Consider the following 14,645-nt stretch of genomic DNA (forward strand, 5'->3'; position numbering starts at 1 on the left):
GTGAGTGCGAGAAACCTCAAACCTTCTATTGTGTGACTGTAGCCTCGGCCAACACACGTCATTGTTATGTACTAGAATGCACCAATGTACTGTTAACCCATCAGTTTGACACAAAGCTGTCGCTCATCATTCCTACTTTTGGATGCTATTTTTCTAATTCTCAAAGACATAACGTTATGTCTATCAGTGAGGAAAGCATGTGTCGAAGTACAAAAGACTGCTATTGTTAACAAGCCACCATGGTGACAAATCTGTCAGCCATCATCGCCATCCCGAAACTCCTCCACTGATCTAAATATAAACTGCAGAGGTCATTGGTGTTTACATTAACTGCTAATAGAAATGTGTGTGTTTTATTCTGAGGTCACATTTGCTGCAGATATTCCTTTCCCAACAGGACGGCAGAATTAAATGTAACGTGCAAATCTTGGTGTGTCAAGAAAAACATTCATGACTGAAAAATGTGAAGGTCCTCCTGACCCTCTGGGCATTCAAGCACGATTACTCATCCGTCTCAGGTTGCCACAATATAAGCTGCATTCGCTTCCCTACAAGATTGCGAGGTACCGCACAGATTAACTTTAAAGTGTTATTATTCTAATTTAAAGACAAGAGGAGAATTCAGCTGACTTTGATGAAGGTTGCGTTGAAGAGTCATGGCAGTAAGCATGTCCTATATAGGAGAGGCCTATATGTATAAGAACACATCCACATATATACATATATATATATAAAGCTTTGGTGTGGGGAATCTCTACAGCAATGTGCACTTTATTGAGCACAGGTGATGCATTATTCATATAAGCAGTCAAAGAATGAGAGAGGGAATGCAACCTGCATACCAAGCTAACTAATACACACATGCATTAGCCTACATTAGGTCTTAGCACATGACCTCTGTCTAAAAGCAGTGGATGCAAATGTGCAGAAGCTGATTTCGAGCGTAAAGACAGATAAGTGAGAGGAAGCTCAGCGCCACCGAAATCTGTGCAAGCCGCGGGGATAAAAAGCACACTGACTTCACTGAAATGCAGGAGGAGAGTCTAAATCCTACTTGATAATTCAATGACGCTCTCTGTTGGATTTAATTAGTGCCTAGAACCTATTGAAATCCTGGTGTGTGCTTGCATTTGTGCACGTATGTGTCTGTGATGGAGGCAGAGAATGAAATAAAGTGTTTTAATTACCTCTAATTAGAGCTGAGAGATGGGCTGTGAACTGGTGCAGAGAGGCCTAATTGCCATGAGACAACCTCCCACCACTGCGCGGTGTGGATGGGAGACCACCTTCTACTCTTACAGTCAGTCATTTGGCAGTCAAAAGCCACTAAATAAACACAATGAGGTTCACAATATAATATACAATTACAAAATATATGTATTATATAAAAAAACGCAATTACATCTCCATTTGCCACTAAATTCATCACAACTTCATATTCTAATCAGTTTCTGCTTTACCAATGAAATGAGCGAATTATTGTTAAGAAACTGATTATTAAAGAGGAAGTTGATGCTTCTTAAACAAAGAACAAGAATCTAATGAGGTTCAGAAAATAGCTTCATCTCTCATCTATTATTCAACCTCAATCTCTACCTCCATCAGCAGCTGTGTGTGTGTGTGTGTGTCACACACACACACACACACACACACACACACACACACACACACACACACACACACACACACACACACACACACACACACACACACACACACACACACACACACACAATGTCCATTTGCAGTAGCACATTGACAAATGAGAGGAAGTATTAGTTATTAAGTGCTCTGTGTCTGTGTGGGCAGAGCAATGGTTGTGCGTGTGCACAAATTGCATGCAATTTTAATGATATTCTTCGAGTGGATTGCCACAGAATATAATTTGACGTATCTCTAAAATCGATGCCTCTTTATCAGGAGTTTCAGGGGCGCATTTTCAAGAGTCGTGCATCTCAGGCTGACATAACTACAGCTTTGGAGAACTTCACCACTGGTTTAGGAGACTCCCTCACTGGTAGCTTTGCTGCAGCTCTTCATCTACGAAAATAAAAATGCGAGAGTGCTGAAAAACTAGCAGCACTGGTCAAGAGTGAAACAAATAACAACAAAAACAAATAAAAACAAAAGAAAAATTAAGAACACAATATCATTTTAGTTGTGTTTTCTTCTGGTGTCATGGTCAAAGGCATAAATATTAAACTATGAATGTGTGCATTAAGTACTACTCATTTTTGGCTCAGACGTATAAACCTTGAAACATTAACAGCTTGTAAGGTCTTCTGTCTCCATCTGTACCTAAAAAGTGGCCAAACCTTCTTCCAGAACGCATCATGCAGAACTTTCATACACTGCTATTAATATAAACATTTACATTCATTTAAGTTAGGGGTGGGTGATACGGATAAAATTCTCAAAAATCCAATGAAGACATTCCTTCTCACTGATTTGAAACATTACACACAAAGTTCTAATGTACCCATGGATTATTTATGGAATGGAAACCAATGGTATGAATAGAACTCGAAAAGTGTATATAGTCCACCACTGCATTTTATTCCGTTTTTCAAATCTGATATTTGGCTGCTCCACATATCCAAGGAAACAACTAGAAATGTGAACTTGAGTTATAGAAGCTGCCATGCTGCTGGCTGATATTCACACAAGCAGCTCAAAACTAGAGCTGATGCCATGGGATTTCCCAACCTATTAACCATTACTATTTATAGCCATGTGGCCTACTGTCGACAAGAGACTCTTCATCTAACAGCGCCATGTCTAATGACAGAAATAGATGTCTTAGTTCTTAGCCTATGTGGTGTAAGTAGTAAATCAAATATGGACTTTACAGTTGAGGACCTGGTTGTGCTGGAAAGTCAAAAAGCATTTTTCACTGAAGATATTGAATTTGGAAAGACATTTTAGTCATAATGCAGATCCACAGGGTAGTAGTAGTAATAGTAGAAGTATAATTGCATTACAACTATTTTTTGATTATTTTTTTCTCTCTTGATGCAGTTGCTCTTAAAATGTGAATGGAAACTATGTAAATGACTAGAAGGCTTGTGTGATTAGGTTTGGTTTTATACAGGGTGTTAATGTTCTTCTGCTGCTGAGAGCAATGATAGTTGTCGTTTTGTTTCCTGATCTGCACCGCTGGCAGTGAACAGGGTCCTCGTGCACTGTTTGTTGTCTGCGTTGATCCAGCACACGATCAGGTGCTGAATCTAACTCTTGATTAGCTCTTTTCAGAAAACAGCTGCATGGCTTTTCCCAGCATGAGCGAATACTTTTGATGCGAAATGACTGCTGGGAGAGAAAAAAAAAGAAAGATTGGAAAAACATTTGCAAAAATAATAACACAATAAACACAAAGAGTCAACCCTGAATCCAAAGTAAAGTAAAATATTAATTCTCTACTAGCATGGTTTGATTGGAGTTATTGAACACAGGGTTGGCGTCAAATGCTGTTGCACCTCACCATTGGGTGTAAGATTAGGGTAACAAATCCATGATAACCCGGCATACATGAGCAAAGCATTTATTCTCATGTGGAGCTATATATTATTAATATTTACTACACTGGATTTTGGATTCTCTCCAATCTGGAAGAAAAATTCCAGATATTTTTCAGAGCTGGACATTTTATATAGTGATTAAATTAATCCATAATGGATAATGTATTGCCAATATTGCTTGCCTTAACTCTTCGGGCAACTATTCACAAACAGCAGGCAGGTTTGAACAGTTTGTTTTATCAATTAATAGTATAATATGCAAAAGAAAGATTTAGGTCTTTTTACACTTTGAAAATAATAACAAATATGAATATGTATACTTCATAATTCTTGTAAAATATGTGCATCTATGATTTGCATGAAAACATTCATCAATAATTGCTTTTTATACAATGCTATAACTCTGAAGACAGAGAAAAATGCACCAAAGGATACCCGCAATATTATCCAGCTTAGCACAGAAACAGTCCACTGTATGATGGGTGTCTACATCTGGTGAAAATCACAGTTCAAGTCACCTGTATTATAGTCTTCAAATGATGTTGTTAAAGTGACCAAGATAACACTGTGATTCAGTGTGAATGTTTCCTTAAATCACATGTGAGTCCTCGCTGCCAACAAGTCACCAGACCGCATCAGACAGCTGGCTTCACCATCGGGGAGTCAGTGCAAGAAGAGGCCTGCAGTCAACCGTGAAGAGGAAACGAGTCAAAAAGTATTTATTAAATAGGACAACAGCTTTTTTATAAATTAATTTCTCCTTTCTCCTAAGCCTGTTGTCTGGGTGAGACTCTTGTGATTCTGTAGAGATGCAATCCAACCATTAACATAAGGGAGAAAAATAAAGACAGCTTGTTTTATTTGTATTCAATCATGTTCATCCCTTTAAATGTACTCACACAGAAACAGAAGTAACAGCTACGGACAAGGACATGAAGATGGACATACAAAAATATATAAAAAGCCCCAATGACCAACTAAACAAATGAAATATAATGTCTATATACAAGTCAAGTGTTCTGTAAGTTTTAAACTATACAAATAGTGCAGAGAAATAAATACTGAATACATGGAATTGATGATTATGTACAGCATGTAAAGTACGTATCACGTGTAGGATTTACACGTGTAGGATTTATATTTACAGTGACAGATGACATGTACAGATTTTTTTTTTAATTGTTAAAAACTGTAAATTTATAATCTATGATGGCGGATATTTTGGTGTTAGAGGGAATATACACAGAGAATGGTAAATAATGCATCTATGGTGGTTTCCTTGGTGACGTATGACTCAGCACACAGTGATACAATTAGCTACCAGTAAATGAGCAGAATTGAGGCTGTTATTTATTATTTGAATGGCATGTTAACCGCAGTAAAATATACATTAATTTATCAGTAATAGATTTTACATTTTATATATAATTCATATTATAGGTCAGTCGCATATTGTGTACATATCGGTCATCATATGGACCAAAAACAACTGAAGGAGAGTTGTCGCCAGGTAGAAAGGTATCAGCTGGATACAACCACCCATAGGGGTTTCCAAACATAACGTAAGGCCACGTCTTTTCAAGACCTCGGCAGCTTGTCACTCTGACTTCCTCTGTGACTGAGTGGTTTCAAACTAGCACAAAGGTCAGAGTGAGAAGGTTTGAATTGTGTAAGCGAAGGAACAGGCTCTCAAAAAGGCTTTGAAGAGGGTGGCTGATGGCAAACAAGATAAACATGCTACCTGATGTTTAAGCCACTGTAAGCTGTGCACTGAATGTGTCAGTTATTAGAGGGAAGTATCATACATGAGAAGGGCTGTTTGACACATTGACATATAATGTAAAGTCAATCCATGAATGCACATACAAGGTACATCTGTTGTTTTTACAGCAACACAAATGAAAGGTTATCTCTGATGATATTTTGTATTTACCCATAAAATGACCAAACCCATCAAGGAATTGCTCCTAACAAATGTTATCACTGTAGCCAGAGCCAAATGGCACTGGGTGGCATGTTGCTTTAATACATTAAACATGGGAAATGTAGTTGACAAAACAATCTCATCTGAAAGTTTCTTTTTAAACTATAATAGAGCTTTTGACAATATCCGTTGATCTTACATGACTTTGCTTGGTTGTCACGGTTTAGAAAAGTTTGTCCTGCTTCCATTAATACTCACTTGAGCACCAAATCCACAGCTGAAAAAATTCCCCACTTCTGTTTGAGTAACATTTATATAAAAAAAATACAGGGACAAGCTGTTTAAGAAAATGACTATTTTGTGAGCCATTTTTAAAGATTGAGATTTAGGCCTTACATAGGAAAAATGGAGATTTGGGGCTGAGAGCCATGGTAAGGAAGTTGAAAGTGCTGTCGGTTTTAGTCTTTCATGAGATTTGAAAATACAGAATAATGGCTGGCACACCATCATGTGTGAGCCAATCATTGTCTGCTACAGCCAAAACGTTTCATAATTTCAGTTGTCCAGGCTGGTGGGGGTCGTGATTGTTGCTGGTTGACATTCCAGCATGGAAACTGATCCTTCTCAGGGTGGACGCAGGGCCTTTTCAACCCCTACACACAGTGTCACTGAGATACCTGGAGTGTGTTCATCTGTGTTTCTCACCTGTAAGAAATGCTACATACAAATATATGTTTTATTTAACAGTTTTTGTACAACATTGGAGGTCTAAGGCGCAGACAATTAAGCTGTACATTGAGACATTCATTATGAAACACTCATTATGATACATTCATTGTTGATGTTGTGACTGGTGTTTTTTTTAATCGAATTTGTTGTCTTGTTGGATATAAAACATATAAAACACTAGCAGATAATCCTCAAATGAACATTTAAGAAAGAGTAATGTCTAGTGTAGTGAGTGCCACACCCGCCCACAGTGCCAACAGCGTGTGAAGGCAGGGAGTGATTGGATGAGCATCACCATGGCAATGCGATGACGTCTTCATCCCTTGCTCTAATTGGAGGAAACCCCGTGGCCCCAGCCGCTGCAGCGTTCCGGTCAGTCAAACTATCCCCGAAGGACCGCCCCTTTCACCGCGCCAAACAACTACTGGTTTACGCCGCCAAAGCTTTCTGTCAATCAAGTGAGATCACGATTTATGATTGGACCGTCGTCGTTCGGATGAACCACACTTTATAGCACGTTGGGTTGAATTCTCACTGCTACTGCCGTTATTTGCCTTTCTGACCATCCTTCTCGAATCTGATCAATTTGTGGAGCATATTTGGACCTCCTTAGGTCAGAAACGATGAGTACTTTACATTTTTATCACTTAAGTAGGCTTTATGGTCGCTTGTGGATCGCTAAACGGAAGATTGTAGTCCGTTCGTGTTTAGTAGGAGTAGCGCTAACGTGACATTTTTTACTGAAAGGAGTGGCCGAGGTAGCTGAAGCCATTTAGCTTAATGCTAACTCCTAGCTAGCCGCAGCAGACAGCTTTGTGGCGGGTTGTCGAGCGAAACGGGCTCTGCCGTCACGTTAACCCGCAGTGTAAAGCAACTGTGTACGCCTAGTGCGGTGAACGCGGCCTGCCGACAGCCACGACGTTTATGTAGCCATTTAAGGTTTATTGGCCTTTTCTTTTTTTTTGCCTCGACCGTGTTAATCTCTGCTGTTTCTTAAATGGTTTCACTTTCCAGCTCAGACCAGGCGGATGCATGTTGTTTTCTCCTCCCGTCCGTGCTGTTGGGTGGTTGATCCACATCTAACCCTCTGACGTGCTTCTCTCCGCAGCTCGTCGCCGTGGGGAGCCCGTCGTCTACTCACTTCTTCAGCTCCACAGTCCTCATCGACACATAACCCCCCCCCCGGATATCCAGTGTATCGGTCCCCAAATAATATAAACTATGGCAAGAGCGGATCTTATTCAGAGGGCCAAGCTGGCGGAGCAGGCTGAGCGTTACGACGACATGGCGGAGAGCATGAAGGAGGTCACGGAGAAGGGAGAGGAGCTGACAAACGAGGAGAGGAACCTGCTGTCCGTCGCCTACAAAAACGTGGTTGGGGCGAGGCGCTCCGCATGGAGGGTGTTGTCCAGCATCGGGGTGAAGGCCGAGGGGTGCGATACGAAGCAGAAGATGGTGACTGAGTATCGGGAGAAGGTGGAGCAGGAGCTCCAGGATATCTGCGGCAACGTCCTGGTAAATCATTTTGTTTCCCCCCAGATGTGTTAAAGTCTGCAGCACAGATCAACGACGCCTGGACGCCATGATCACCTTCCCTGGAGGGGAAAAAAAAATCCAATCAAAACAGAGCTATCCTTATTATTTAACCGACATCAGTGGTGGCTATAACCGCAGTTTGGTTTAATTAATAATGATGATTGACTCGGATCCACCCTTGCTCCTGATGCAGGTGGTAGATGAGTGTTTAATTATAATAAAATAATGGTTTAACGTGAGCATAAAGGTAGACTTTGCTCTCCGGGCGCTTCTTAGCAGCCCACTGCTCCTCAGGGATGGGTTAAATGCAGAGGTTACATTTCTGTATGTATGTATGTATGTACATGACCAGTAAAGCTGATTATTATTATTATAATACACTTAGAACATGGTTGAAGAAACTACGTTTGCTCAACACTTTTCCCAGATGCTTGTCTTCATGACATCTGTAGTCACAAAATTTACACATGACACATGGTTTATTTTAGTCACATATTGTATGTGTGAAAATGGCATCTGCCCTGTTTCCTGTGAGCTCTGCTGTTGCACAAATATGGCCGAAGAGGACAAGGAAGTAATATGTAGTCCTCCCACTGCTCCTGCCTTTTGGGAATCTGGATTTAGAACAATAGGCTTGAAACCTTGTGAGGGCGTGAACTGACAAAAGGTCATAGTGAATATACCATCAAGGTGTGTCTGAATGGGTGGAGAGAGGACTCGGGGCACACACAGAAAAGATAAGCGGTATACTCTGTGTTCTATAAATCTCTGCTATGTTCAGTATCCACGTCGTCCCATCTGGCAGATAGAAGCCTAATGTGGTTAGCCAAGTGCAAGAATTTACATGCCTAAATGACTCACACTTTCTAAAGCCCAGTTTGTACAGATCATCATCATATAGAGCCACTTTCTATAACCAACAGGGCTGTGCTCGACAGTTAAGCTAAATGCATTCTCAGACATTACACTCCACATTTAAAAGCTTTACTGGAATACTAGGGGGGGGTAATACTTTCACCTCTTGTTTAATCTAATGCAACAGCACAGATTGGTGCTTTGCATTATTTCAAGCCTGCCTTGATAATGGATTAGAGGAGATCCGGGTGGAAGCTTAGCTGTAAGATTGAGATAATTTTCCTGAGCCGCACTGCAAAGTTGCAGGAGGCATTCATTTTCAACTAGCCTTCCATATGTTTTCCCAAGAATATGCATTTGCATAACAGCTGTGACTCAGCTTTCAGCATCTCTGATCATGAGAGCTGTCTAAGGGTTTGGCCGCAGAGGAGGGTGTGTCAGTCCTCAGGCCTTGACTTGTCTGCAGACACCTGTCAGGTTAGTGATGCACCCACAAAGGCAGAAGCACAGAGACTGCAATATACTAGTAGGCTGCTTGTGTTCACTCTGTCTAGATTTCCTGCACTGCGGACTTGGGTCTCTGCTAAAAGCAGGTCTGGAGGAAGCAGGGGCTTGTGGATGTTTGGGCTCCAGTTTCCACACAGGATGTAAATGTATGCCTTGTAGGCCAGACGGGGAGCCAGCTGAGCAAATTCAGGCTATTCACACTTGTAATAATATAGTTATCAGCTTTATTGGTCATTGCATATATACATGGAATGTCTTTACTGCATTTAACCCATCCCTGAGGAGCTGTGGGCTGCTAAGAAGCACCCGGGGAGTCACTTGGGGTTAAGTGTCTTGCTCAAGGAAACCTCGGCATGTGGACTGTAGAGGCCAGGGCTCAAACCACCAACCTTGTTGTTGCATGAGCCACAGCTTCTTCAGGACGCAACACTGCAGAGTTAACCTTGACATTTGGAGCTTCGAAACAGATAAAATACTACAAAGATGTGAATGGGGTTTGATTTGCCACCTTGGGCTTGTCAGATATGTTAGTGTTGGGACATTTCAAAATCAAACTCTTGTCACAGTTGACAGTCATGTGATTTTCCTGTTCCCTAATCCTCTTTGATCATCACATTTGCCTCTGATTCTTTGGTGGCACCTATGGCCATAAGAAGTAACTGCAGGTGTGTTTTTGGATCTCACTTCTCAGAGCTCCAAACAGTGTCGCCTTTCCTGGGAATGTCGCCACTGACACCTAGTTTGTGATACAGTAAATGTGAGGGCTTTCATCAGTGGGCTAGAGGCCCGATCACCATTTTGTTTCCTCATACGTTGATAAGTATTGCCTTAATAGACATTTATTTAAATCCTAATAACAACTAAGAACTCGCACACATAACCAGTCAGGCTTTAATCCAGAAACACTGTGCTTTCTTGTCTTTACTGGTGACTGAAATCAGAGCTTTGTGTGAAAGCACTGAAAGCGGAGCTACTGCTCTTCTTGTCTATTGTGCAGAGCATGCAGTGCAAAAGGAATGCTTGAGACATGCGCGTGTTTAGGCTGAGCCAATCTTTGTGTCAGTGGCTGCTGGGATGGGTTTGGCTCAGACATGGGCAGCTTCTTTCTCCCAAGGGTTATGAGGGGAGAGCTTTTTTCTTCAAAAAAATATGTATTTAAGGTAAAGTCAAAGAGGATGTTTATATCTAGACCAAACACCATATTGCCTCTCAGTCTGGACTGTCATTGGGGTTAAGGTTTTGCAAAGCATTTTTCAGCGGTTAATATTTCCTCTAAATCGTTTAATTTGCACATAATCCACCGTTTCACTGACACAGATTAGCTCTGGTAATCTTCACATGTAAATTCTAAAACGGATGATTTAATCACAGGATGTGATTTGTTTTATATTTGAGCTATTTTACTACGATTACTATACTCTTTAAATCCTGCAGCCTTTTCAGTGGGACAGATCACAATTATTTGTTTACAATGGAAGGTTGTTAAAATTAATATTTAATACCACTGTTCTGCTATATATTATGTGATTAAGTTCAAAATGTATGGGTGATCTAACAGAAATGGGGGCCAGCCGTTGCAGTAGTAAACGGTATATTTAACATCTAAGCTAAAATTTTCCCTCCAGCTGAAGCTGACACAGAGCAAAATGTTCCATCTTAATGACACTGGTTGAGCATGTGTGTACTTGGCTCCTGTTAATGCAGAACTGTACTCATTAGTCATCGAGCTGAGCCTCTATGCAGGGCAAAGGGAGTAGTGCTCTCTGGTGGATGGAGGCTAATGGGACACTTAAAATGGATGAGCCACACCTATTTTAAGTTTTGTAACATGACACTTAATTTGTGCTCAATTTGATACAGTTGGTAACTATTTTCTCTACATCTAGCATGTCTGCTGTTTCAGTGAATGCTTTTGTTAATATCATCCCTGTTCAACTGTTTTATATTTGCTCAGTGCACCTAATTTAATTGATCTAACATTTTCTTGGCAGAAACTGCTGGAGAATCATTTGATTCCAGGATCCACAACTTCTGAGAGCAAAGTCTTCTACCTAAAGATGAAGGGGGACTACTTTAGATACCTTGCTGAAGTTGCCAATGTAGATAATAAATCTGGTGAGTTCATAGTTGTACTCCATTTAATGTATTCATTTTTGGGTTTTTTTATCATACCAAAACGTAACATCTACAAACAAATCCCAATTCATAGACAGAGTGTGGGAAAAAAAAGTATTGTATTTCATCCTGGAAGGAAAGCTTTCATGTGAAATGTTCAGTGATTGTTTTTTGTGTTCTTACTACTTTACTTTTCTATGTAATGATGTAAGTTGCAGTGGGGGTACTTGAGATCTAGAGTTGTCCTTTTTATTTGCACGCATAAACTAAACCCCGCTTGTTAGAAGAACAAATAAAGATGGGCACTTTTTTCTTGAGGGATATGAGTCACGGCCTTGTGACCACAGGCCAACATCTCACAAGACGGTATAATATACATGGAAGCTCTCCAACATGGAAAATGTTTTTTGTCTTCATTAATGTCTACAATATTCAAGTTCCCAAAATAATTTCTTTCTGATGACCCCACCCTGGCTGTAGCTCTCAGCCCCAAACCATTGGGTTCTGATAGTAATCTTCAAAAACAAAATGCATATTTTAATAATTTAATGTAAAGAGAAGGCCTCATAAATAGTTTTTAGTTTAGTTAGTTAGTTAGTTAGTTAGTTTAGTTTTAGCTACATTTGCTAAAACAGGAGTAGTAGTACATTTTTGGGGACTATATCAAGCCCTGATAATTAGACATTTGGTGCTATAGTGACTTATCTCAAAATAAAGTGTGTGCCATAATCTGACACGTAACTGCCCAGAAACTCATAGATTAGTAATTTTTTTTCTCTTGAGTTTTTGTACAGTTGGACTATTGCTTTATTGTCATGTTTGATCCAATGTGTAGCTTTGACTTGAAATTGTAAAATGTTCCAAAACCATGTTAGTACTATATTGCCATATTTGGAAAAATTCTGGTTAAATCAAACCTTAAATGATTTAGGTAGACTTCTACCTCATCCTTGACATGCATACATTGACTGTTGTGATTCCTTCCTCTGTCTGCAGCCACCATTGCAAGCTCACAGAGTGCATACCAGGAAGCATTTGAAATCAGCAAGACTGATATGGACTCCACACATCCCATCCGCTTGGGCTTGGCGCTTAACTTCTCTGTCTTCTACTACGAGATCCTTAACTCCCCACCAAAAGCCTGTGAATTGGCTAAAGGGGTCTGCAGTCTTTCTTACATAAGTCTGTCACTTTCCCATGTCTGCAGTTGTACTATGTTGCAACTGCTAATTCTTTCTTTTTTGCTTACAGGCATTCGATGATGCCATTGCAGAGCTTGACCAGCTAAATGAGGAGTCCTACAAAGACAGCACTCTTATCATGCAGCTCCTCAGAGACAACCTGACAGTGAGTGCTCTTCTCTCACATGGCACAAAAATAAGCTTCACTGTGTAAGAAACAGGACTATGTTTGCCACAGCGTCTGTTTGATGCATACTCAGACCAGAAGACAAATTTGTTGAAATGGCCTCACTTGAAGCCGAGGACAAAAGCATGCTGATTTAGTAACTGGTGAGATGCGATGACCCACACAAATGGGTATAACTTCGCACACATCTGGACAGTCTCGTCATGGAGGCATTCATTCTGGTTAATGCGGTATTGAAAAACTTGAGGCATGTACCTGTATTCCAAAAGATGTGGTTGACACCCAATTTCATTCAAACTTTACACAGTATTCATGGAATGTTATCCTATTACACTACTATGGTTGTCAGATTGCCTTTTGCGGAAAGTCATCCCTGTGATTCCGCTGTCGGAAAGGGGGTTTAAATGCTGTTTAAAAACCTGACCAGGACTTTGTTTTAAGAATACCAAGTTGCTTCAGTATTTATTTACTGTCCAATGACCAAGCTTCTTTGTTTGCAGGATTCATTTTAAAAGAGAGGTTTAGTATTTGCCCTTCAAATTAGGGTTTTAAGATTTGGTAATTCTCTAATTAGGATTTTTATTTTTTCTTGATATGGCGATATGATTTGGGATATTGGTGGGAATGAAAACTGTTATATCATTATACTCCTTTATATTGAAAGACATATTTAAATGATCATGGTGTGATTCTTGCTGGGATCTGTACCACCAAACACAGCTATTTTCTAGCTCCACTTCAAATGTCTACATTGTTGGGTTAAACAACTTATAACAATGTGTAAACAGAGATGTGTCTAAAGTTGTTTTGCTCACCATGTTTTACATTGATTATGGGATTGTGCGCATTACGATAGAAAGTCAATTTGAACTATAATTCACCAAGATTCAGAAATGTTGAAGGAGTCTGGATATGTGCCTGTATGCCACTTTATTTTTAACAAATATCTGTGTTTCTATCTTCAGTTATGGACATCAGACACCACTGCTGAGGAGGGCGAGGGTGGAGACGGAGGAGAGCAAGGCGAGAATGAGAACTAAAAAAACAAAAACAAAAAAAAAAACAAGTCCTCAATGTTGGGGTCCTCTCCAAAAACAACAAAAGGAAGAAAAAAAAACTTTTTACACATCCTTCATTCCTTATTGCTCCACTCAAACATTCTACCAATGAAACCCATTGCTGAAAAGAGTCATGTAAGAAAATAATAATAATTAAGAAAAAATAAATTCTTTTCACAATGTTTATTTGGACAACTGTAGAAAAAAAGAAACCCTCTATTCGTTTGGTTTAGGTTTGTCCTGGCCTTCCCATTTGTGCAGTTTCAGCTGTAGAAAAGTGATCGATAGCTTGACATGGTATCAGACCTCCAACTCAATTTAGACACGAGGAAACGTGAGTCACAACGTTGGACAACTGTTATCTCAAATCCCACCTATTGAAACAGTTTGGCTAATTTTCCAACAATTATAAAAAGTAGTTTCCCCCATATGTTTTTTTGAGTGCATCTGTCTACACAGTTACGTGGTACGGTTACAGCAGCTTAAGTCCAACTTCAAACAGATGAAATTTTCATACTGCAGGGAAAGCTTGTGCACTTTACATGCTGGCAACAAATACTATAATACAGCCAAGTAGTGCCAATTGGTTTAACCCTCACTTTCTGCCCTGGTTATGATGCCACTCTTTCACTGAAGCATGCCTGTTATTTGGGGGGTGGGGATGGTGGGGCTTGTCTGACCAAATGCAGGGACCTTTTCAATGGGAAGAAGACAATTCTGTCATGCATGTCTCTTGAGATATTACACTGGAATGGGAACAAATGCTGTAACACACACAAGTCCAAGTGTCGAGTTTAGTGATTTTAAATGCAGGTTTGTACACATCCTACAAGTGGGGGTGATTTGTTAGTCTGTCCAGTGATTGTCATTAGAGATTTGGACCACTATTGTTTTGCTATTCATTCAATTGTTGTCCCCGAAAGCCTTGTGGAACTGTTTGAATCCCTATGTATCAGCTATGTTAACATGAATAAAACATTTTATAAACCAAGGCCAAGTTTGTCTTTCTGTTTATTTTATTTGCTTAATGTTCTG

The 14,645-nt window shown here is 40.0% G+C and overlaps 1 protein-coding gene across 1 annotated transcript; it reads left to right on the plus strand.

The window, feature by feature from the left end:
* Positions 1-6,674: 6,674 nt before the first annotated feature.
* LOC129103253 (14-3-3-like protein) lies at positions 6,675-14,602 on the plus strand. The gene is made up of 6 exons (XM_054613617.1): positions 6,675-6,784; positions 7,280-7,686; positions 11,061-11,184; positions 12,181-12,344; positions 12,436-12,531; positions 13,518-14,602. Exons 2-6 carry the CDS (start codon positions 7,393-7,395, stop codon positions 13,590-13,592), a joined length of 753 nt encoding a protein of 250 aa, XP_054469592.1. The 5' UTR covers positions 6,675-6,784; positions 7,280-7,392; the 3' UTR covers positions 13,593-14,602.
* The last annotated feature ends 43 nt before the right edge of the window (positions 14,603-14,645 follow it).

This window comes from Anoplopoma fimbria, chromosome 15 (genome assembly GCF_027596085.1).
Source record: "Anoplopoma fimbria isolate UVic2021 breed Golden Eagle Sablefish chromosome 15, Afim_UVic_2022, whole genome shotgun sequence".
Classification (NCBI taxonomy): domain Eukaryota; kingdom Metazoa; phylum Chordata; class Actinopteri; order Perciformes; family Anoplopomatidae; genus Anoplopoma; species Anoplopoma fimbria.

Bases quoted from the DNA above. Each gene is read 5' to 3' on its own strand.
- LOC129103253 (XM_054613617.1), top strand. From the start codon at position 7,393: ATGGCAAGAGCGGATCTTATTCAGAGGGCCAAGCTGGCGGAGCAGGCT. The intron at 7,687-11,060 runs GTAAATCATTTT...TTTTCTTGGCAG, and splicing joins ATATCTGCGGCAACGTCCTG to AAACTGCTGGAGAATCATTT. The intron at 11,185-12,180 runs GTGAGTTCATAG...CTCTGTCTGCAG, and splicing joins CAATGTAGATAATAAATCTG to CCACCATTGCAAGCTCACAG.